Source organism: Perca flavescens, chromosome 14 (assembly GCF_004354835.1).
Source record: "Perca flavescens isolate YP-PL-M2 chromosome 14, PFLA_1.0, whole genome shotgun sequence".
NCBI classification, from domain to species: Eukaryota; Metazoa; Chordata; class Actinopteri; order Perciformes; family Percidae; genus Perca; species Perca flavescens.
The window spans coordinates 12664359-12689760 of record NC_041344.1 but is presented as its reverse complement, the minus strand read 5'-3'; the positions used below and the strand labels follow the sequence as shown (position 1 = coordinate 12689760).

The 25402-nt window shown below is 39.5% G+C and overlaps 1 protein-coding gene across 3 annotated transcripts in view; it reads right to left on the bottom strand.

Annotated features, from left to right (window-relative positions):
• The window catches only part of samd12 (sterile alpha motif domain containing 12), a 107570-nt gene that overhangs the window by 71492 nt on the left and 10676 nt on the right, over nucleotides 1–25402 (bottom strand). For all 3 annotated transcript variants that reach the window (XM_028597832.1, XM_028597831.1, XM_028597830.1), the window contains exons 2-3: nucleotides 16370–16575; nucleotides 4893–5022 (exon numbers count right to left, since the gene is read on the bottom strand). In XM_028597832.1, coding sequence (XP_028453633.1) covers nucleotides 4893–5022; nucleotides 16370–16534 — 295 coding nt within the window. In that variant the 5' untranslated portion in view covers nucleotides 16535–16575. The remainder of the gene's footprint in view (nucleotides 1–4892; nucleotides 5023–16369; nucleotides 16576–25402) is intronic.

Sequence of the window (25402 nt, the reverse complement as noted above, 5' to 3'; positions counted from 1 at the left end):
TCCCACATTGTATTTCTACAGTGAAGCACTGCCTGGTCTTAGCCTTATTAGCTGGGGAGCTAACTGCTGAATCACACTGGTCAGAGCTGGGCCGTCAGGGCCAGCAAGGCCTTCTCTGCTGGCCAAGAGATTGTCAGAATCAGAAAATTATATTATATTATATTATATATATATATATATATTTTGTTTTTTTATTTCTATAAGATTTATTAATTTCTAAAATATATATTAATTTATTAATGTCATGTATTTTACAAAGTCCGTTCCCACGCGTCTATGACCGTAATTTCATTGCTACTCTCTCCCTCGGTGCTGCTTCCAGTGCATCTCATAAATTTGAGCTTTTATCCAATCAAATTTACCCCTTGGGTTGTCTCTGGGAGAAAAATCAACTCTGAGGTCTTTCTCGAGTTAATCCCTCTGCTGTTCAAGCAAATACGGATGACGTTGTTGATTGTCATATTCTTTAGCCAATCACATTTCGAGTTTGCCCTGTTGGGCGTATTCTTTGACAAGCGTGTTAAAGGTTTGAGCAGTGTCAGTGGCCACTGTGCATGTGTGTGGTGGTATGTGTGTTGAGCTCCAGCAGCTTGGCTGGAATTAGTGGGGAAGCGTATGATACTACTTATGAGTAAATGTGACTGGTTGTTGTGGGTTTGTTTTTGTTTCTTTGGTAATCACGTTAATTTGGACTATACTGTATGTGATGCAGCACCCTGCCATACTGCGTAAAAGTGATGGGCTCAGTATTCGTTTCTCTGCAATAGTGTATTGAAACTCTCTAGGTGTTGAGCCTTGTGTTAAATCACTTTATTCCACAGGATAATGCCATAGTGTCATGGTGAGGTTATTCAAAGGTGGTTTAATTGCTGTAGGATAGTACTAAAGGCCCAGATGTGATATTCACAGCCCACCACTGATACTAGTGAAAAGCTAGTGGGACGTACCCAGACCAGTGTGAGAAGAAGATTACAGTGAATCTCTTTTTTTTTTTTGCTATGGTCATTACAGCAGGCTCACTGGGGGCATGGGCTGTAATGACTAGAATATCAGGAGGCAATTTTTCTCTTTTTCAAGTCAGTTTCAATTTTCTTCTTTCTTTTTACGATTACAAAGGCAGGCTGTAGAATAAAGTGAAAAAGAGAGGGTTCTCTGCACTTCTGCAATCCACAACAATCCGGTGCAACCAGGGCAGGACAAAACAGTGTGTGCAACACAGATGTCTTCTTACTTTATAGGTAGTTTTTTTAAGGACTTCAAGGACTCTGATGAAGATGTAACCTTACATTGAAACGTTAGTCACGGTTATGCACCTTAAAAAATAAACTATAAAGTAAGAAGACATCTGTGTTGCACCGGCAATTCTTTTTTACTCTGCAGACTGTAGAATCTTTGTTCATCATCAACATGATCAGTATAGCAGCGAAAACTAAGAGTGTGTACAGTATAATGAGTCTAACTACACTTTGTTTAGAAAACGGCTCTATTGAAAGTCATTCACAGTCTCTGAAGAATAATTTCCAAACTCTCCATATGGAAAAGCAAGGACAACATTTTCAAAACATGCAATTGGCATAGCAGTAATTCATTTTATAATACACATAGCTATATAATCACCTTGCCTATGGCATCATTAACCACTCTTCCTTCTGTATGCTGATCAAATTGTCCCCCAAACAGCTCATCAGCAGCGAGCTGTTCAAATTTCCCTTTTAGAAATTACACAAAACAATGGCCACCAGTTGAGCTGTTTTGTGGCTCTTGAGTAGTTATGCAGCCATGTTAGTCCCTGGGACTCGTTCACTATTTGTCTGTTCCTTTATTACACAGCAGCACTTTTATGACAGCAGTCTGTGGCGCCTGCAGAATTCATTGTCTCATTACTCAAGGGCTGTTTAGGCCTGTGTTGCTGGGTGTCCTCGTCCTGGTTTTTTAAAATAGCGTTTGCCACTTTTCATCCTTTTCTGCAGCTCATCAATATACATTTTGTACCAAGTGTGAGACCTTCCGGTGGACGAGTAGATCACGGCCAGAGCTAAACAGGCTGCTGTTATTTTCAAAGTGGAGGGAAGATGGATCCGCCAACCAGAGGGGGTTGAACACAATCTTTTAGAAGAACTGAAGTGGTATAGTGTCAGCTGCTGGATACAGGCCGCCCTTCATTAAAGCACTAATATTACAGGCTATTAATTATTCAGAGTCGGGCCTTATAACACCATACATCAGGGGTATTATGAGGCTGGTTATTTATTTATTTATTTATTCATTACAGAGTGTTCCTCTGTGAGGAAAACCATTCTAGCCGATGGATAAGTAGTAGTATTCCTAATTCACACTGCACTGTTTTTAACGAAGCTACAGAATCCAAAATTGTGTTTTGTGTCTTTTTAGTCTGGGTGTCTTGCTCCTATGTAGAAGGAGTGGGGGGCTTTTTATAAATCTGTGTAAAAATAATAATCTAATCTATCCATGTCTGTGGGCTATTTTGAGTTGCAAAGAGCAGCTATTTATTGATATTATTTCATATTAGAATATTTAAAGTTGTGTTAGAGAGAGACTCTGAATTTCCACAATATGATGTAATGGTCTTCTCTGACAAAACATATAACTTAATCTGACTCACCCTTTTTCCCTCTTCCATTCTCTTGCTTTTGATTACCTATGTCATCCCACCTTATGCGCTGATTACATCTAAGGTATTGTAAATTGTGTGTTTATCACATTTTTTATGCCATGCTACTCTCCCACCAAAAGAGCTTCATCCCTGCAATTACAACGGATTAGGGACTAATATCCAATTATGCCTTAATATGCTTCAATGCATTTTTAATGACAGCTGGGTGTTAAAGTCAAATTCACCACCATCTCTGTTGGGGGTGGGAGGTGAAGATTGAGGGAGGGAAAGGGTTTCTTGGCAGTATAGGCTGGAGGGAGGATGGGAAACATTGATTTCCTTGGCTGAGGTTACAGGATCCTAGCAGGGAGGCAGCTGCTGCATACTGAAGTCATTCAACGTTACAATTTTGAACCAGCCCCAATATGCAGTAAAATGCATTTCCCTCGCCCCTGTTTTATGTCAAAGGAAGGAGGACTCAAATGCCTGTTTGAATTTTGATCTGGTATTGAGACCGTTTGTTGATTTGGTACTTTATGAAGGGATGACTACTTTGCCAAGACAAGTGAGATTTGAGTACCGCTGGCAGCTGAAAAGAGGGTTGAGTATTCTGTCGATGGATTGGACAGAAAATACAGTAAAGAGACGCTAAGGTCTGGAGAATCCAATGTTCTGCAAGCCAATCCATGCAGATACACAAACAAACACATTCCTAATTTTCAAGGGTTATAGCTAGTGTATGACAAGCACACTGAACAAATAGATATTCTCAGATGCACTACTGCATGCCCTTATAAATGTATTCATACTCACTGTTTGTTTGTATACGCATGATTGTTTTCCACAACAATATTCCATTCATCATTTGTTCCCCTCTTGTTTATTCTAATAGGGTGGAGGAACAGAAAAAAAATATCTGCATAATATTTCAAAGATTGATTGGGATGCAAATTGCCTTGTGAGCCCAATTGGTGTGGCTTGGCCTGTTTTAATTGGGTTCTGTTAATTAATGCTCAATGTGAAGACAAACTGAATTACTTGCAGGTTGTGCGCATGTCATTATCTCCTAATTGTGCTAGTAGGAAAGTGTGTGTGTGTGTGTGTGTGTAGATGTGTGTTTACTGTATGCACATGCATATTTTGTTAACTCTTTCTTCTCCTGTAAAAATCATTACATCTTAATAACACACGTCATTAGGTTAATACACCATTAGGAGGCTAAGTTCTAATGTTTTAATCACTGTAAGACTAATAAAAGAAAATATAATTTATTTACATTCTATAACTAAATGCATTAGGCTCGTCGGGACCCACATTAATAAATAAACTACAACACGTGTGTCACAAATCATAAGTCATTGCAGCAGTGCTTCTACTGTACCTTTAATAAAAATAAAAAGAAATCTTCCAAAATGCTTCTGCTTGAAGATGGATTGAAAATGTAGCAGCATGCAATGAACTGTGGGTTATTTCCTGGACCTCCGTGCTGCTGATGTATATGTGCAACTTGAACTGAGAAGCAGCAAGATTCATATTTTCAGACCATTAAACAGAGGATGCTAAATCTCAAACCCCTCCATGCATATAAAAGTCAAATTGCTTCAAAGGGTAAAATGGGACCGTGAGTCATCATGACTGCCGAGCGCTTTATCCCGTCGAGCATTCACTGAGTCAAGGAGGTGCTCAAAAGCAACAAATAAACAAATATTAATGTAATCAGTCGTGCTCTGAGAGGAAGAGTGCATGGCAATTAACGGTCGTCTGTTACTATGCGGAGCAGAGTGTCGTTAGCGCCGGGGTGACCTTGAGGAGCCTCGTTAGGGAAATGATTGACGTGGCAACTGTTGTCAGTGGTAATGCTGACAGTGGGAAGGAAGGGATGGACAGACGGGTAGGCCGGGTGGCAGTGCTGCAGGTGGCCGACAGTGGGTGCAGAGCGCACCTGGGATGTTATGGATGAGATCTGGCTTCATCAAGATGAGAAATGACAAATACAGCAGAGTTCTAAGACAGCGATGAGCTGTGCTGCTCCAAGTTCTCATTGCAAACTTGATTTGAAAAGCATTGTTTCGCTTTACTTTATACTGTTCCAAATTGCCGATGATTCTATAGCAATGTCACGAATGTGGTTTGGATTGTCAGGTAATTTCCAACACTGTAAATGCAAGCATCAACCACTAAATACCTAGCAAAAACAGCTACAAAACAAATGCCAATAACTGGCAACCATGATCCATGACAAAAACTGTACAGGTCAGTGCCAAGTGCAAAATGGTACCTGTGATGTCGTGCTGTTTGAAGGAGTCGCTGTAGATCTGGTGCTGATTGGGACAGTGTTTTTTCAGCCATTTGCACACGTCCTGTTGGGTCCACAAGGCCACTGGCTTGGACAGCTTCACATATCCTGGCTGAGAAAAAAAACAAAAATTTGTATGCATTTCATAATCGGTTATAGTAGCCTCGTGAGACCTTCCTGATCTCGCGAGCTCCAGTTTTCCACTCGCAGATCAGTCTGGCATCTTGAGATAGAGAAAATTTGGAGCCGTTCGCCAAACGACCGGGCCAATCAGCGTTGGTTTTGAGGCGGGTTAGGTGGTGATAGACAGATGGTTTATGGTTTATCCAATCAGCTAACCAGTATTTTCAGCCAGCGGTAGCCCTAATTCTGTTAGCTGCTCGCTAATGCTTTTTTCTCTTGGATCCTTCTTTTGGAATATGGACCGGGAACCTGAAAGGGTGCCTTTTATTCCTAAATTCTCCTTACGTAAACGGAAAATATCCTTTACCGACACGTTGCTTGCTTGCTGAGCTATCGAGCTATGCTTTGCCGGCAGCAGCAGGGGCGGGCTTGTGGTTGTATTTTCATACGCTTCGTTGATCTGATTGGTTGATTTGGCCCGTCTATCACCAACATAGGTGATAGACTGATGGTTTATCCAATCAGCTAACCAGTATTTTCGCCCCTTCCCAAAAGTTCTCCAACAGAAAGTTCCCAGATGGATATGCCGAGCAAATGCTAAGCAATCCATCTGGCGGAGTCAGGTTACGGTTATAGTGCTTATATTTCTATTTAAGTATCAACACACTTTGACAAGTACTGAAAGAGTTGTATAAGTTCCATCTTTTTACAAGCTTGCTGAACTGTGGCTCCATTGTTTTTGTTTAGAGATCCATTATGTATGAATATGTATTATTAAAGCAACCCTAAAGATTATTTTGTACCTTAAAATAATGTTTCCCAAATCGTTTCAGTGGTTCATCAACTCGTAACAGTATGAACGGCACTTCTGCATTCACTTTGCGGCCCTTTATCGGCTAAATCCGCACTATGCAGGTTTGCCACATTGGGTAGGGGATCTGTAGCCTTGTGAGACTGTCCTGATCTCACAAGCTCCAGTTTTCTACTCGCAGATCAGTCTGGCATCTTAAGATAGAGAAAATTTGGAGCCGTTTGCCAAATGACCGACTAATCAGCGTTGGTTTTGAGGCGGGTTTAGGTGTGACGCAACGAGGTGCTATTTTGCAGCGGCACAGTGGCTCTGTCCTGGCGCTTAGGCAAATGTGATTGGTTTAAAGAAATGCCAATATACAAGAGCACATTTCTCTTCTATCCCGGAATGTAGTGTGGACAAGCCAAACCTCTTCCGCAGCGCTTTTGAGTAAGGTCTGGCAATGCGAGACTAGCTCGCAGCTAATCACCACAAGCGTTCTTAGATTTTATGCGACATGTGATTGGCCCTCTACTGCAGCAGTTACAACCCATACAGTCTGTGGTGTGGTAAGGTCGAGAGCGGTGTATTTTTGGTGGTGTTGGCAGTTCAGCATGTTGATTTGCTTTCATTCACATGATGGGTATTGAATAAAGTAGAAAAAAAGGTAACAAATTAAGTACTCGTTCTCACTTTAAGAGTGCTGGTATTGGTACGGGTATAGTCATTTTTTAATGATACCCAGCCCTACTGGTAGTGGATTACCACCTTCACATTTGAGTCACAGCAGGAGATGCCAGGACTGCAGAAACTGATTCATACAATTCTGTTCACTGATGGTTCATAGCGCAGACATGTGACACCTTCCACCTGACTGATTTTGTCATATAATATTTACTAGCTGCTGTGGGACATTTTCCCTCAAGGATCAATAACTTTTAAAGCAAAAAGAAGATACACAACTCAATCTTGTATGTTGTGTGATGTCACACTACACAATTTATTCACCTTTTATGTTAAAACAATGACAAGAAGGCAGTGTTCTCAAAATGTTGACAATAAGAGAAAGGCAACTCAGAAGGACAAAAGAATATGGACCCGCAAATGTCAGGGAAGATGTATATATGGATTATCTGTTTTGCTTGAATCTACAGTCTCGGGTTAATAAGGGCTATAGGGTTGCACAATATTAACAAAATGTGATATTGCAATATCAATTATGAATATTGCGATATCGATACTAATTTAGATATTTTTAAACATATGTAAAATTACAAAAGTTACAGGAAAACGCATCGAAATAGATTCATAACAAAACACGTTTTCTTACAACACAAAGTTTATTTCAACTGACAGTCATATTGGACTACAACATGAATAAATAAATAACGACCATGTCTACAACAGGACACAGCTTTTCTTTCGCTGCTCTGATTTGTTCCGTTTTGTTGTCTCTATCTATTTCTTCACTTACACTGTCACCAATATGCACACACGTGGTACGCTACATAGGGTTTGTCACGTTGTGGACCTGTGCGCTGACGTGTACCAACATGTGCAAGTGGCACGGTAACTGGCCAATGAAATAGGATCATTATAGCATTTCAAGCAGGCTCTAAATCAAACACAACTAAGCCACACAGCCAACGGACGGGACGCAGTGCTCCACAAAATGAACAAATATATTGCACACTTATTGCAACACTTTCAATATAATATTGCGCAACGTGATATCGCGATAACGATATTGAGTCAATATATCATGCACCCCTAAAGTGGTGTAATCCGAACAGTTGTGTTTGCCTAGCATTAAGGTACCATGGGAAGCTTTAATTATAAATACTTGTTTTTGTTTACTTTCAGTCTTTCTACCCAAACCATGTTGTACCCTGACAAGCATGTTGAATTATTTTTTCCTTCTCATAAAAAGTCTGAATGTTTTGAAACCTGCATCATTTATAGCAGCTCTTATTGACAGATTGCTAACTTTAACTGCTCTTTATCACCAACACATATCTTTTCTTTCTTTTTTTAAACTAGTTCAAAAGAACTACAAAGATACAACATAAAAACAGAAAAAAATCAGACAAGACTAGAGCTATGCTTAATACAGAGGATGCCAAATCTAGTAGATTGCTCTTATTCGGCTGGATTTATTTCCTGGTTTTGTTGTTGTTATTTTCTTGATTAGTCATTTATATAAAAATCTGAAAATAGTGAAAAAAGCATCACAGTTTCGCAGAGCCTGAGGTGACACCTGTAAGTGTCTTGTTTTGTCCGACCAACAGTCCAAAAACCAAGTTCAGTTCATAAGGATATGACATCAGAGAACAACAGCAAGACCTCACATTTAATAAGCTAGAACCAGAGAATGTTTTTGATTTAGACAATTATGTAAATTAAGACTTGGGAGAAATAGAAAAATAATAAACAAAACCAGATTTCTGCCGCTATACATCACTGCCTTTTGCCGTTGACAGAAAAGTGTACTGTGTCCTTCTACACTGGTTCTGTGTCCTTATGCATGTGCCAATAGAGCTTTAGATACAAACAATACACAGGCAAGCTAATCAAAGTATTGCACCCCTAGTAGTGAAACTCTAATAATGCAATTATAACCATTGTGAGGGTGAAGCTTTAATCCAACTGCACAATTTCATATACTGTATGTCATATTAGAATAAATGTATTAGTACATACACATACGTAATGTGCATGCATATTTGTATTGCACTGTACTCTGGCTGCAAGATTCTAGTTTACAGCAGGCAGCGCAGTAGCCTGCCAAAAGATCACTCTTGAAAGTGCTGGCAATGCTGTTAATTTTGATTGAGGGGCTACTAAAATTACAAACAGAAAGAGGCGATTAAAATTTCACATCCACACCCCTTCACTTCAGCCTGCTCTCTGGCTGCTGTGTGGTGTGGCATAGCAATGGAAGCCCTTCTCTTCTCCGCCCAGAAAAGAGCAGAATAACAGGTACTGCCAGCATTTCCTCTGCTTTGCCTTCTCGCTCCTCCACCCCCCACCCATCTCTCATCTCTTCCCCATATTCGATCTCGCTCAGTCTCTGTCAGATCTATCACATTGTTCTTCTTACTTCCTCTCCCCACATACTGTAGCTCTCATCTTTCCCATCTCCATCTCTCTCACCGGTTTCTTATTATATGGCACTACCTCACTCTCTCCTTCTCTATGTTTCTCCATAGCTCCTTCCCACTCACTCTATATCTAGCATCCCAGACAGAAAGAGAAATTGGGGAAGATGTACATGCTGGTTTTGGCATGTGGTATATACCCCCCTACAAATAGGCAAAGTGACAGACAGTCAAAGCAAGCAGGTAGGCAGATAGGCGAGGCCACCGCTCTTAATGCAATTGTTTGGCAACCTGCGTGGATAGATGAATCTGCAGGAATGGGAGGGAATGGTATCGCAGAAAAAAGCACATTAACCATTAAACACATCTCAACTTAATTAACCCTGACTAGTGGCCTGAGGCGACAAGACAGAGAGAGGGAGGCCCAGATGGAGAATGAGTGAGGGAGAGGAGTGTGTGTGTTGAAAGCATGCAAGAAAAATGCAGTTTGGGAGAGTAGAAGTAGCAGGATGGTAAGGAGAGGATGCTGAGTGTGGAGGATGGCTGGACTAACAGATGAGGCAGAGGAATAAAAAGAGAGAGCAGAAAAATAAAAAGATTGTGCTCCAGAATGGGCTCGGCAGAATTTGACATAGGAAACTCGCTCATTTTCCATGAACCCATTTGTGAGTCAATGGCCATCTGCGTTTTACATTCTGCACTGATTTAGCCCATAGCTGTGGTCCCGGGGCCGGGCACAATAGGTAAGCCGGTGCCTTTCTGCCTGCCAGCCAGCCAACAGAGCCAAAGGGCGGAGAGAAAACAGCAGGGAGAAGAAAACAGGAGTACAATCATGCTCAAAGAGCTGTGTTCAAGAGACTCCGGGCCAATTAGAGATTTGAGTGACAGCACAGTGGTGAGAGGAGAAGCCTGTTTTATTTCTAAATGGGATACATCTGGGAACGGGCACACACACACACACATCCACATATGCAACCCAGGCACAGAAACTGAAAAAATAAAAAAATACTGTACATGAATGCAATGTATACACACACGTACCGAACCATCCAATTGCCATGTGTGTAGTATTGCTGTCATTGGCTTTAATTGATAACTGAAAGCCCAGTAGAGCTCCAAGTATTCTTCACGTTACCTTAGCAACAGAGCAAGGACAACCTCAGAAATTAAAGATGAGGAATAAAGCCGTTGGGGAAAAATGCACAACCCAAACATGAACCAGAGACCGGAATAAACATCCACACATTAATGACCACAGTGGAAAACTATTACTTACATAATGAAGCATGTAATTGCGTTAACACTGATAAGCATTTAAAGATCCAATCTGAATGTACTCTGCTAAATTAATCAAGAGGCAATCACATGGCCCCTTTGTGGAGACAGTATTGGAATACAAAAGGAGCTGGGAATTAAAAGCACTGAAAAGCATTTCTGCAACAAACCCCATTCGAGTGAGAGAGTGAATTTGGCAGTTGTGAAGAATACAGTGGTCGTTGTTTCTAAGGAGAACTGCAACCCTTCTTCATTTTGGCTCCAAGATTTTTAGGTTGATTCCAGGGTCAAATGGCTTTACACTCAATTAAAATGTTAACTACAGCAGCAATTAGCACATGACATTTTTTGCCAATAATTTACTGTATTCTGTATTAAAGCAACACTATGTAACTTTTAGCTGCAGCTGTAGTTCCAATGAGACAACCTGGAGGGGGGACGGTCCCCTTACAGGTTGTCTCATTGGAACTACAACTTCGTCGGGTAGCACAAGTTGTAGTTCCAATGAGACAACCTGTAGGGCTAAAAGTTACATAGTGTTGCTTTAAAGTGGCAACAAAGACCCAAACAGACTTTATAGTTTTGTTTACTTCCCAGGGACAACTGCAACTGAACCTCAACCCTGGATAATTCCTCGGACAAAAGACGAGGGCAGTGTTCATTTATTGAACAAATGCGTACAAGGGCAAAACTAATATTCAATAGCTCTTTGACAGCACAAGAGCTGCTGATGATGTACAGAACCAGTACAGCTGTCTAGCAGACTTCATTAGGAGAAATATTGTTTGTTGGATGAAACATGAGTTCAAAACAACGCAATCCCAATTCATTGTCCAATCATGTCATGTTTTGAACAAAACAACAACATGAGACGTCAGACTGCAAAGTATATCAGGCAAAGGGGACAAGTTTAGTTTCTACATAATATGACAAAGTCCCTTTTCAGATTTATTTCTAGAGACAGAGAGGTGAGCATGATAAGGTCTAGTACTTAAATCTAAAAAAAGAAAAGAAAAAGTCACTTTAGTGATTCTAGAGCTGCCTATTCAAGTGAGAAAGTGAACTGTTATTTAGAGGCTCCTAATGTACTATCATAACTTTCCTGATATATTTTTTAAAGCAATATTACTATACATGTTTTATTCTAAATTACAAGATGGGAGGAGAGGTTTCCAGACTAGTAAATTGCCGTAAAAGACTGCATCAAAAAAAGAAATGAAGGATAATGGGAACTTCTACTTGTAATAAAAGGGATAAAATATAAACATAAACACAAAATGTTAACTATTCAGCTTTAACCATAAAGCGTATCACTGTAAACCTTAACTTTAATCCCATTTATAAGCAGTATAGAAACATGTAATACATTGTAGATATCAAATTAGAATGTATAAATCATCTGATAAGGACGTGTTTATTTATGTACAGTATTTTCCAATAATTATAACTTCTCCTATGACGACAATCTTATTTTATGGTTATATTCAGCAGCTGTTTGTATACCAGAATCCAGTTAAACTCATGACAACTACATCTAAAAGACCTTACATCAGTTTACAATTACATTACAGTGTGTTATATGCCGGTATATTAAATGTTTATATACTGCTTATGAATGCTAGAATATGGTATTATCACCTTGCACTGTCTGCATTATGAATTTTTCTCTGACTTGTCAGTATGGTCAGAGCAAAATTCATAAAGCATAGAATTTTGGTGCAATCATTTATTGCACCGAAATTTTATTCTGATTTATTTGATACATTTTTGAGAATACCAGAGAAAATGTGATCCTTTCCTTATTTATTGAACTTACTGACATTACACCAGTAACATTCACTGTTACATACTACCCTCTAGTGTCTAAACTAAAAACTGCAACCACTTTTTGAGTTTGACTGGACAGAAAAGTGCCGAGAGGAGGAGGGCCACTGCCATTAGTGTCATGTTGACTGAGTGAATGGCTGTTTGAGACACGGAGCCCAGTGTCGTCTGCCCGATCTTCACTGCACAGCTAATTAACAGCTCTGGCATGCCCTCTCTCACTTTCCTTTCTCCGTGCCTCGCTCTATTTCTCTCGGCCAGAGCTGGCAGGAGATAAAAATCCCCTGCATTAATTAATTAATCTGTTACATACAGGAATGGGGATGAAAATGAGATGTGTCTATGTGTGCATGTGGATGTGTGTGTCCAGAGAGGTGTGGATGGCGGACAGAGAATAACACGCTACGCTAGATAGATTAATAAGCCTTCATAAGGAGCCTCTGTTTGGCAACTTTACTCAGGCACATCAAAGAAAGTGCACAAGACCCCTTCAATGTGCCCGACCTTGGGATTCGGCAGGGTCCATAAAGCACTGCAGGGTGTGTTAACACCAAACAAGATATAATCACCTTGGGCTTGATAGTGATTACGACTGAGATGAGATGATTTGCTATGGCTGTTACAGCCATCCACCGAGTCTAAATGGCTGTTTAATGTGTTATGTGTAATATGTGGCTAAGCCTTGGCTCGATTCTAAATCCAGCCGGGTGCAAGATTCAGCGTTAATCTAATATTTAAAAATGCACACTGCTGATGTGATGAACTGAAATTACCTATAGTTTGCTTTTCTACAGGTATGTACTAAGGTCTGAATTAATAACATCTTCAGATTCAGAGCTAATTGAGGCATCTTGCTCTACATGAAAACCAAACAAATGAGCTTTCATGTTTTTGATTTTCCAATAACAAAACGATCCTCCGCATATTCTTGACATTGTAACAAGAGTACCTTCATCTTAGTCAACAGTCCTTACAAGAACCAGAAGGCCAAGGAAAGTTCTGAAAGCCGCCATCAAATTTGTTCAATAGCTTTGTTTGTTTGATGAGATAGTTCCTGATTGAGTGGGGGCTTTCTGGTACAACGTTACTGGCAAGGTGCAGGTGTTTTATTGTGAAACCAACAAGTTTCGGCTTCTGGCCTTCATTCAGAGTCATCATACAACGCATCACAAAGAACATTTTATTTAATATTTTATTTTCCAATCGTTGCTGGAGTTCTGACATCTCCAGGTCATGAAGCCTTAGCCTTACATAAGGTAGCGCAATATCACAGGAGGTGGTTTGCATTAGGATTTCAGTTGGCAATTCAAAATTATACCCAGCCCACATATTCCTTTTCACTTGGAAATACTTCACATCGCTTTATTGCTTTACGGTTTATTCCTTTTTAAAAGGTTTATTGTTTACCGTATGCACCTAATACACCAAGAAAAATTCCCTGCAAGTGCAAACTTGCTTGGCAATGAATCTGATTCTGAACCTGTGGACACTCTAACTACTATCACACTGTGACTTTTTGTTAAGAGTGAAATCCAGTGGTGCAAACTTCCCATCTAGCTCCTTATTAAGCTCCGATCATATAATATTAATAAATACTATCGGGCCCATGCCTGTGTTGCATGAGAGAATAGATTGCCATTCTATGTTATTATAGTCTTTATGCACTTGATCTATTGCATTTCCCCCCCAAAGAGAAAAACATATTCTTAACTTCAATCCAGATACAAAGAAGTAAAGCTTAGTCACAGTTAAGTTATTTCAGCTATTATAAGTACTTCCTCCAGGTCTCCACTCCAATTCAGCAGAAATATGCAGTGATATAAAATTACTTGCAGATACCTGAAAAAAAAAACACACAGCACAGATAGTATGTAACATGTTGATTGTTTTGTCACCACAGAATCACCACCTATTAACTTAAAGCACAATACAGAGCATTTCAACTCTTAAGTGTGTGTGCTGTATGCGTTTGTTTGCACTAATTGAATTGAGGCCACAGGGTTTTCACAGAGGACTTTGTCTGACTCAAAGTTCTTCCACTTGCTTTGATTGACAGCTGATTATCAAAATAAGAGAGAATGTGTGCGTGCGTGTGTGTGTGTGTGTGTGTGTGTGTGTGTGTGTGTGTGTGTGTGTGTGTGTGTGTGTGTGTGTGTGTGTGTGTGTGTGTGTGTGTGTGTCCACAGTCTATTTTTGGAGAAGGAGTGAGGAATTTATTCTGCATTGCTGATGATGGATCCTTTGATATTTTATCAGAAACACAGCTCGTCTTTTCTCATTTATTCCCTGTTAAATTATTTGTGAAGAGGTAGATGTGTGGAACATAAGAGGAATATTATTCTCTATGTGGTGGATTTGTTTTCTGTGTGGCAGGACATTTTTGACTATAATCTGACCACAAATACAATCAATTTAGTACAGGTGTAAAGTGTTAGATGAGAAATTCATATTGAGGGCATGGTTGCATTGTAGGTTTCATTTTATGAGTGTAATTAATCTAGGTGTATTTAAATTAGGCATGGCTGTGTTTTTAACTAAATGCTAGCGTCAGCTAACATGTCAACATTTAGCAGGTAAATGGTTTACCATGTTAACCATCATAATTTCACATGTTAGCATGCTAACAGGTGCTAGTTAGTACTAAACCAAAGTACAAAATTGGTAGGATTAGTTTTGCAGGTATTTGGTCATAAACCAAAGTATTGGACGAATTAGAATTTTGATGATATTTAAAATCTTTCAGCAAATTTTTTTGGTTTTACAGCCAGCAATTTCACTGTTTTGGTTCATTCTTACCATTAAAATACTGATACGCCAATGTATGCTACATAGCACCAAACAACATCCAGACAAAGTTAGCGACGTGCTGGTAAACATAGCAGAGCATTTAGCAGCTAAAGAGACAGATATTTCCCTCCAGAGTTGCTGTATAGCAGGGGTGTCAACTCAACTTCACTATGGGCCACACTGGAAAATGAGAATCATATCAAGGGCCAGACATGTAGAGTTTATTAACATGCTTTTATTTAATCACAAAAGTCAAATATCTTTCACTGTATTATTGCACGTGTCATATAGTCTTCTCACTTTCAGTTTGGTCCACATAAAGCCCTAAAAAGTCAGGAAAAAGTTCCTTAGCCATCACAGAAAAAAAGCACCCAACAATGTCAGAAAAAGCCAAAATGTATTGTGAACCTACAGTCATGTGAAAAAATTAGGACACCCATGCTAAAGTTGACTAAAAAGAGGAATAAAAAAAAATCATCTTTTGGAAATTGATCTTAATGCTTTAATAAAAAAAAAAAGGAAAAATCCAATCTTTAAGGACACCGATTTTCTTTGTGAATGAATAATGTATCGTATAAATAAATGTTCTTTCTTAAAATACAGGGGGCATAAGTAAGTACACCCCTATGTTAAATTCCCATAGAGGCAGGCAGATTTTTATTTTTAAAGGCCAGTTATTTCATGGATCCAGGATACTATGCATCCTGACAAAAGTTCCCTTGGCCTTTGGAAATAAAATAGCCCCACATCATCACATACCCTTCACCATACCTAGAGATTGGCATGGGGTACTTTCCATAAAATCATCTCTCAATGCAAATCAAACCAGCTATTAGGCTAACTGAAATAAAACCATGCCAATCTCTAGGTATGGTGAATGGTATGTGATGATGTGGGGCTATTTTAATTCCAAAGGCCAAGGGAACTTTATGAGGATGCATAGTATCTTGGATCCATGAAATAACTGGCCTTTAAAAATAAAAATCTGCCTGCCTCTATGGGAATTTAACATAGGGGTATACTTACTTACGCCCCCTGTATTTTAAGGAAGAACATTTATTTAGTTACGATACATTATTCATTCACGAAGAAAATTGGTGTCCTTATAGATTGGATTTTTCCTAATTTTTTTAATTAAAGGCATTAAGATCAATTTCCCAAAGATGTTTTTTTTTTTATACCTCTTTTTAGTCAACTTTAGCATGGGTGTTCTAATTTTTTCACATGACTGTAAATTGATATGTGGGCAGATCATAGTCTTTTACATGTGCTGTATAGTGTGCAAATTTAGTTCGTTTACAGCTTGTTCTTTTATTTTTATTAGATTAATCTGGAAGCTGCTATATTAAATTAAAATGTTTACATATCATGGCCTTCGACAGATTTTCTTTTGACAATTATTTAGAGTCAAGCAGTTTCCACTGGAAATCCAAAAAGGTGTCACGTTATTTGTGATGAGGGTGGACTGCACTGGCATGAAGCTGACATCCATGCTCTCTGAAGTGAACTAACACTGATGCAAACACTGTTCCTGCGCATGGTGCTCTCGGACCAACTCTTACCCGTGACAGCTCAGACTCAGAGACAGAGCGGTGTGGCGGCGGGCGGCGCTGGTATATGGGGGGGCTGACGTCCTGGTAGATCGGACTGTCATCGTCCAGCAGCACAAGACCATCCACAGACTCCTCCTCTTCCTCCAGCTGTGACGTCATATCATCCGGGCACATCTGGTGGTCGCTGCCATTCTGGCTCAGATTGCAGTGAACAGCTGTGTCAGCAAAAAGGCAGAATAAATGACTGAATGAGCTATGGATGAAGGGCAGAATAACCTTTTATATATCCAGAAGTATTGTACTAAAATTGCATTAAACTCAAATTACTTATACTTTACTGCAGTAAGTGCTTTTTGATTTCATGTTACTATGTCTACTGATGATATTTCCATCTGTGAGCATGTTAAATCACACCAGGACTTCTCACACTGAATGTTATGCTGCTACAATTCCACTAGATGGCAGCAGATAATGAGACATTGGTGGCAGAGTCTCAATTCAACCACATACTAATACCATACAGCCTGCAATGTAATATACTGTCTTTGTAGATAATATAGGCTACAAGAACTCAATGTGTTTCACTGTCAGCAAAGCAAATGTTTGTATTTTTCCAGTTGCAAATAAAAAGTGGAATTCATGAGCAATAAAAAACCTGCTCACTTCCCTACACTGAGGCTAATTTTAGCTATTGTTAGCAAACTTTAGATTGACGTAACAAACATGAATGAGTTTGCTGGCTTTATGACACTTGTGCTACTGTAAAGCCTCATTTTAGTGTTAAAAGAGAAGTTACAAGTTGCAATGCACTTTCAGGGATATTTATGGAGCTGTCTCATCACTGTCTACGGTTTGTTTTTTAAGTCGTGAGGAGTTCCTCTATTTCATTGCAATGTGAGACAATAGTGACCACCAACATCACAAAATCAAGTGAATTTAGATTGCATGCTATCATCTTTGAGTACTTTTTCAGTGTCAACACATGCAGTGTTTATATAAAACACAGAGTTAGCATGCAGTATGGAATTGGGAAACAGCTTGACTTTATCACAGACACACTATAGGCTACATAGCAAATGCATCAAATTCACAAACACAAATATAGTAGACTGTTTGTATAGATTTTGTGGATGTTTAATCTAAAGTGAAGTTTGCAATTTTAACCCTTCAATTTTAATAATATAGACAGACAGACAGATAGATAGATAGATAGATAGATAGATAGATAGATAGATAGATAGATAGATAGATAGATAGATAGATAGATAGATAGATAGATAGATAGATAGATAGATAGATAGATAGATAGATAGATAGATAGATAGATAGATAGATAGATATGAATCCACTGAATCAATTCCTATCCAAGTAAGGGTGACTGTTTCAGTGGACGCTGTATATTATAGACTGGAGCTTTCAGGAGACATGACAAAAGTCATATATTAGCAGAGGGCTTAGACTCCTTGTTATACATTAAACTTGTATTGCACTACTTTGCTAGCCTGACGTGGTGATACTCAGGTTCTTGTCAGAATCCCGACCTCGAATTCTGTGGGCGGGGCTAAGTTCGGCTGGCATCCAGGCTACTATTTTGCCCTTTTTCTCCATGAAATAATTATTTTTAGTTTAGTTTTTGATAGAAGGCGTCAGCCTCAGGCACTATTTTAGTCTCATCATCCACTGGTGCAGGCGCAGAAGCGACAGTTAGCAGTGAGTTGTGAGGTGTCACTGACTGAAATAGGCCGTTTGTCATCATGCAATCTGCCCACTTGTTCTAAAAACACAGACGACTCATTTATGTGGAATGGGAGCCAAAGATCCTTTTCATCACACCTGAAAGCTGCTGCTGCAGCTGCAGATTAAAGGTCGGAGCAACGTCTTTCAAAGGGTTTGATGCAAGAAAAGCATCACCGCGAACACGGATCAAAACACAATGACAGACATTAATGGTCCGTAACGAAACACTGAAGAGTTAGAGGCACATGCTATTACAGGCAATGAATTCAATGTCTCTGATGGACAAATTGGTGTTGGCTGGGATTAAAAAGATGACAGCCATATATATCGGCCAAACAAATCATTTCAGTCTAACTGCTGGCAAGCCCAGGAAAACAGCCAATTAGGGACTTCCGTCAGACCACTGAACAATTACAACAACTCTGACACAGTTCAGTATGATTGGAACAAGACAATAACAACAGCAACAACATCTGCGCTGTCATTTCATATAACAAGAGCAGGAGGGTGAAAACTACCGTAGGTAGTCCCGTCCCCCTCCGATGACATGCCCGACACCATACACTTTGAAAATGAAGCAACAACTCAACATGATTTAGTGAACAAAGGCGCCGCAAGCCGCATTTACTCAAAGCAAAACCTCTGAGATACGTCCTCCCCCAGGATCTTAAATCACACCGTCCTCGCACGTCGTAGTGAAAATGTTTCACTTATCTACACTTTCACTGATTATTCTGGGGACAAGGGAGTGTTTGTCATCTACTGCTGTCCAGAGATGGGAAGTAACTAAGTACAAATACTTTGTTACTGTACTCAAGTAGATTTTTCAGATATTTTTACTTTACTATTTATTTTGTGCCGACTTTTTACTTTTACTCCTTACATTTTTAACACGAATATCGGTACTTTCTACTCCTTACATTTTACAAAATTGGCTCGTTACTTTAGTTTCAAATAATTTCAGTGGAGTTACCGTTATTTTTTGCGTCATCAATACCGAATTCAATCTAATTGGATGGGAATATATGTTGTTATAACGTGCTGCAAATTGTGCCAACCGAAACACCACAAACTGCTGGCTTTCAAGAATTTACCATTGAATTTAAAAAAGCGCATAGAGGTAAATGCATCTTTTTGTTGTTATCAAAAGCTATTTGTTGTTTGTTTCAGTAACTTTATTAAATATACGTTAAGGGTCAGTTACATTTGTTCTCCTGCTATCAATGATGATGCCTTGGTTTGCTAGCATTTAGTTGAGTAACCCAAGTAACGTTAAGGTTAGCGAGCGTTCAGTTTATTTGAAAATAATCTAATACTAGCTGACACAATATCTGTAGTAACGTTAACATTCCTCATGGCCGTTCTTGTTTTCGAGAGCACTTAAGTTAACGTTACTTGGTCTGGTCTCAAATCGACTTTATTTTGGGTTAATGTTAACGAGGTTTAATGTCTCAAACCTCTCAGACGTAAGTTAGAGGACTCATGTTTGAGTTCTCACATAATCACAACTGAATTCATATCTTGCTACTCAGTCAGAATCTTGAGTCCCAGTCTCTGTCACGATAATCATATATGCGATGTTTTAGGCCTATTGGCAGACATCCATTTAAAATGTAGGCAGTGGCATATAAAGAGCCTTTTTTCCATGTCCACTGAAGTTTCTCAGCTTGCACTCTAGTAACAAGTGTGTGGTCCAGGTAGCTTTGCATAAAAAAATGGTTGTCATTTGCATGGCTACTTTTACTTTTATACTTTAAGTAAATTTCCAAGCGTGTACTTCTACTTTTACCAGAGTATTTTTTAACACGAGTATCTGTTCTTCTACTTGAGTACAGGAAGTGAGTACTTTTGCCATCTCTGCTGCGGTTATAGAGCACTGAACCCTGGATGACTCAAATTGGAGATGATGGAATAATTTATGCCTCTGAAGTCACGCACTGTCTAGAAATACATATACTAAACAATACAATATACAAATACTCAATACTTAAAAAGTTGGAGTCTGTGATTCTGGAGAAATATTGTTGATATTTGAACTAACTAATCAAACAAATATATCCCTCCCGTCAGTGCTCCTTCCAAACGTTAGCATGTGCCAGATGTACCGTCCCTCGCGCTCCCACTGCCTTTCTCTTAGACCTCCATGGCCTTTCCCCTGCCCTGTTGTATGAAGGAGCACAAACGGAATAGTGTCGTGTGGCTCGGTCTGAGCCACTTTGTTTGTTTCCCATTTACAGAGCCAGGGCTGTGTATGAACACCAGATTCTTTTTGTTCCAGCACACACAATGGACAACTAGCGGAGTGGGAAGAGATATTGGCCGAGTTTGACAGACTCCACCTTTAAGTAAAATTTGAGGTACTTTATACTACTATTCAAATATATTTCTAAAGGAAACTCCACTATATTTATTTGACAGATTAAATATGTTACTTTTCAGATTTTACCTTAAAGACATGATTTTATTCAATTTCAAAAAGCCAACGTCAACGTTTCAGCTTTAGCACCAAATTATCTCTTTACACAATTCTCTAGAAAAAAATTGGGGCGTCACTTATGGAAAGAGGAGTTTGTTCTGAACATTTTGATATGCAACACATGGGGATCAGTTATACGCAAATACCCTAAAAAGGTAAATTTAAGAAGATACATGTATGTGAAAATGCCCTTAGACCTCAGAGGGTTAAGAAGAATAACACTAACAGGTCAAATTGTGGATCACAGTGCAATATTATAAAGTAATATCACAAACATGGCACAGCTGCAGACCTGTTCTGGTCTGATCCCTGATAAGAAATAGTTGCCTTGAGATGTCCCCATAGAAAACACAGTGAGAATATACATGAGTGGGCCATGTTTTAAACACAGCCAACTTGAGATGCGTAGCACGAAGCATTGCTCCCTCTCACTGCCTCTTTATTCCTTCCTCTTCTCCCAGCTCACTCTTTCCCCTCTCCTCCTCGCCCGGTCTCAATTCTTGACTGGTGTGCAACAACTCGGGAAGAGAAATAAATTATATATCCTCTGCTAAAAGCATCTAAACAATGGAACCAGCAAACTAAATGGATAGATGGACGACAAGATGATGATAGGGGTAAGGAAAGTGGAGGCACACAGAGGAGAAAGGAGAGTTGCATTTCGCTCGATCCTTTAAAAGGGAAGAAGGGTGGGTGGATAGGGGGCTATGAGACACAGAAATTATTTTTTTTTTTTTTCTTTTTTTTTTTTTAACGGCAACAGTCTATAAATAGCACCATTACATTCTTCGCTCTATCCTCCCTGACATGCACCGCGCAAGAATTGCAAGGGAAGAGAGATAGATGAGGGACGATGTCTGCCTGCTCTTTTCTGTCTCAATGACATTCAGTAAAACAGGAGGGAAATGAGGGGAGAAAATGAATGGAGGTGTTAAAAAGTAGCGCCATCCATGCACAACCAAATGCATTCCTATTACTGAGAGGAAGATTAATAAAGAATTTGATTAGTCTTACATAACTCTGTCTCTCTTAATTACTGGACATGGTTTCGAACAAGGAAGCCATTACAACAAGTCAAATTTGAAAAATACCATCCGACAAACACTGTATGTCCGTGTGAGAGGAGCACGTAATCAGGATATACTGCCTAATCATTTTTAGCTTGTATTGTTACCGTTTGGTGATGGACTAGATGAGTGCTGCATCAGGACTTTCTGTGCTACGCCAGCTACCATCCAAAGAATACTGAATATCGAGTTTTTTTTTTAAACCTTTATTTAGCTTTTCTGAGATGTTCAGGTTTGCATTTAGGTCATTAGGTCAGATCTTTTAACTGCACACTTAATAGAGGTAATAAAGGGGGCTATTTATATACATTATACTGTATATATATTTGGGCTGATATGTCTCCCTATATGTCCCTGTAAAATTGCAGAAACCCAGCTAAAACAAAATGTTTCAAAACCGGGGCAATGGGAGAAGCCAAACGCTCTGTTTTCTGTGCTACGCCAGAGCCTGTGTTTCACAGCCCGAGCTGGTTCAAAGTGAAACCAGTAGTGGGTCCATAATCAAAAGTGAAGTTTGCTCTGTGTGGGCGCTCAGGCTCATAGTGATCGCTTTCTCTTTGGCTGACTCTCAAAATGGAGCAGAATGAATTGTTTGTGAATAGAATCAACTGTATGACCCAGAAACAAAGCCTGGAGAAAGCAGCCAGGGGAAAGCCAGGCCAGATGACTCTGCACTGCATGCCATGAGACCTTTCTTCTTTTGCCTGCTTCCAGGACATTTGGCAAAAAGGTGAAGCTAATCAAAATCTGCTAATAGGCATGTATACAGTACAGGAAGGACGGGAGTGCATTCGTTCCCAAAACCAAACCGTGCCAACAGATTTGAAGAGGTGGTCTGGCACCAAAACTGGCAGGCTCTCAGCAAAATGACATTTCAGTCATCCGCGCAGCTGTTACTCTTTTTTATATGTTAACAGTAACTTGGAGCTGAATCAGAAATCAGTCCCAACACTGGAAATAAACAAGTATTCAGGGAATGAATGCGTGTCTCTCCAATCAGCTCACACACACTAGCGCATGCATCCACAAAGATTTACATGCACTTGTGCCCAACCCTGCATGTACAGACTGCTGTGAAAAGGCCTTCCTAACACTGCATGCATTGCTGATTCTCACCCAGTCTGCTTTGAGAAAGTGAGCAAATCTACATGGGGTGTCAACCGAGTCTGTTCCCTGCTCTCCAAATTAGAAAAAATTTGCAAAGAGTGTGTGAATGTGCGAGGAGAGTGCATCTGCTCAGCTGTCTACCCTGAGGACCTTGCGCAGAGTTTCTCCATCAGTGGGGGACAGAAGACAGAGTCAGATCCTTGTTACATGCTTACTAAAAGTACCAATTATAATATCTTTGAAGGGTAGAAAAGAGGCGGGGAGAGAAGTGCATCAACAGCAATATACGATGTTTTGGACTGTAGGAAGAGATTAAGATTAAATTCAGGAGAGAAATGCTTCTAGATGATCTCTTCTTTGTTTATACACTTTTCAAAGCTCTTTAGAACAAAAGTCTTTCATGGGATCTTAGTTTGAGTCTAAGGATTAATTTACTAAACTCTTTGGAGATGACAATTAATGGCAGAAAGCTCGCATCATTAGGGCTGGGTATCAAATCTCAATACATGTGTTTCTCAATATGTACATAACAATGACTATCAAAAAATGTGTGCCAAAAGCTTTACGGTCAAATCTTGTTTAAATATTCCTAAATGAGAAAATTCCTAATTTAAATTTGTTTTAAAGGCATAATTGAATAAGTTAATGTTATGCTCAGAGAGAAAGGCTATGTTTAGCCTCTCTCTCTGAGCACATCAGCTTCCATGCTGTGTGATTTTTGTGTGCAGCGATCTGCAGTTTACTGTACTTAGAGCGGATTTTTAGTGTCAGACAGAATGGGTGTTGCTGCTTTTAGAGGAATGCAAGCGTCTATGGCTATGTAAGCCAACTAAGGTATTTCACTTAAAGCTTCACAAGGTATGGGTGTCTCTGTTTCAAACCATGAAATAAGTAGGGCTTCATTCTGTCACCCTGGTGGACCCAGAGTCATTAATAGACCTGCCGTTTATGGCTTTAAAAATTCATGAGCCGGCTCTTCAGTCTGATTCAAGAGGCGCAGGTGATTTCAGACCTAACATTTGCTGAACACAGCAGTGAATCAGAGGGTTAACACTGTTGTCGATGGATTTAAAAGCAGGAATGTGAATGAATTTGTTCACACTAAACGCTTGATTAGTAGGTTAAAAGTTCAAACTATGTGCAAGTGAAATGCCAATTGCTCATTGCTCATGTGTTTTTATTTAACCATTATTTAAAGTGCTCATATTATGCTCATTTTCAGGTCCATAATTGTATTTAGAGGTTATATCAGAATTGGTTTACATGGTTTAATTTTCCAAAAACACCATATTTTTGTTGTACTGCACATTGCTGCAGCTCCTCTTTTCACCCTGTGTTGAGCTCTCTGTTTTAGCTAAAAAGTGAGACATAACACTTCTTTACCATCTTTGTTGGGAGTCGCACATGTGCAGTAACTAGGTAAGGACTACTAGCCAGTCAGAAGCAGAGTATGAGGGTGTGCAATGATAGCAGCTAGGCGAGAATTACAACGTGTGTTACAAAGTGACGCACATTCGTCACGGAAGTAAAAGCTGGACTACAATAGAGGAGTTTGGAGCAGTTTGTGAACAGTGTTTTCTGTTGGAGATGGTAAGTGCCTTTGGGGTGGACTTTGGGCTTTTTCACTTTGTAAACCTATAGAGTGCACAAAAAAAAGATATATATTACAAAAAAAGAAAGGGGAAAAAGCCAAAAAGCATAATATGAGCATTTTAACTTTAACAGCAGGTTGGTGCAATTAGGGTTAAATTCAATACTGTTGCATAAGCGTAGCCTGATTATATACATGTAATGAGCCATTAATGACGAGACATGACATCAAGGGAGGAATTCTTGTCAAGGTCCTTTTAGGCTTACTGGCTTAAATGCATTCATGAATGCACATACAAAGCCTACAGACGAATTTCACTAGTCTGAACTGACTGAGAATTCAGGAAAAACCTGCACGATTACTGGACGACTCCAACAATAAAACATACAAGCACCAGTTTTCACTTACAACCCTAAAAAGACACATTTTGGCATTGTTGCATACTCAATTATTCCTTGTTTTTGCTCATCAGGTTAGCTTATCTGTTCATATGCCTGCTGTTGAGACAAAGAGGTTTGGCTGCATGGCTAACTGTCAAAGTGAAGTCATGTAACAAGTTATCCGGCCAGATAGACTCTATGTGGGGCTCTTAATTCACCCTGACATCCTATCAAAAGTTAACCGTGCTCCAACTCCACAGACTGCCCTCTCCAACCCCGGGGCTTGATCAGCTAGGATTGGTTGGTCCTGTGTCAAGCAGGCGCAGATGTGCTCAGCTTTGAACATTTCTCAGCTGCAGAGAGCGAGGGAGGATTAAAAAAAGAGAGGGAGAGAAGTGAAGTGAGAGAGGATGAAAAGAAAAAGTTCTAGGGATGGATAGAAAGTGAGAACGAGAGACAAAAATTAGTCAGTTAGACGGAGCCAAAAAAAAGAAGAGGACAGAGCGAAATGACCCACTTTACAGCGCAAACACATACAGTATGAGCTAAATATAACTTCACTGTGAAGCATGTATTCCAGGCAAAAAGCTTTTAACATGCTCTGCTTCAAAGGCAGACAGTAAAAGGACAACAAAAATAGATTGTCTTAATTTAGAGCTGAGTAACATCTATAAATATTTGATA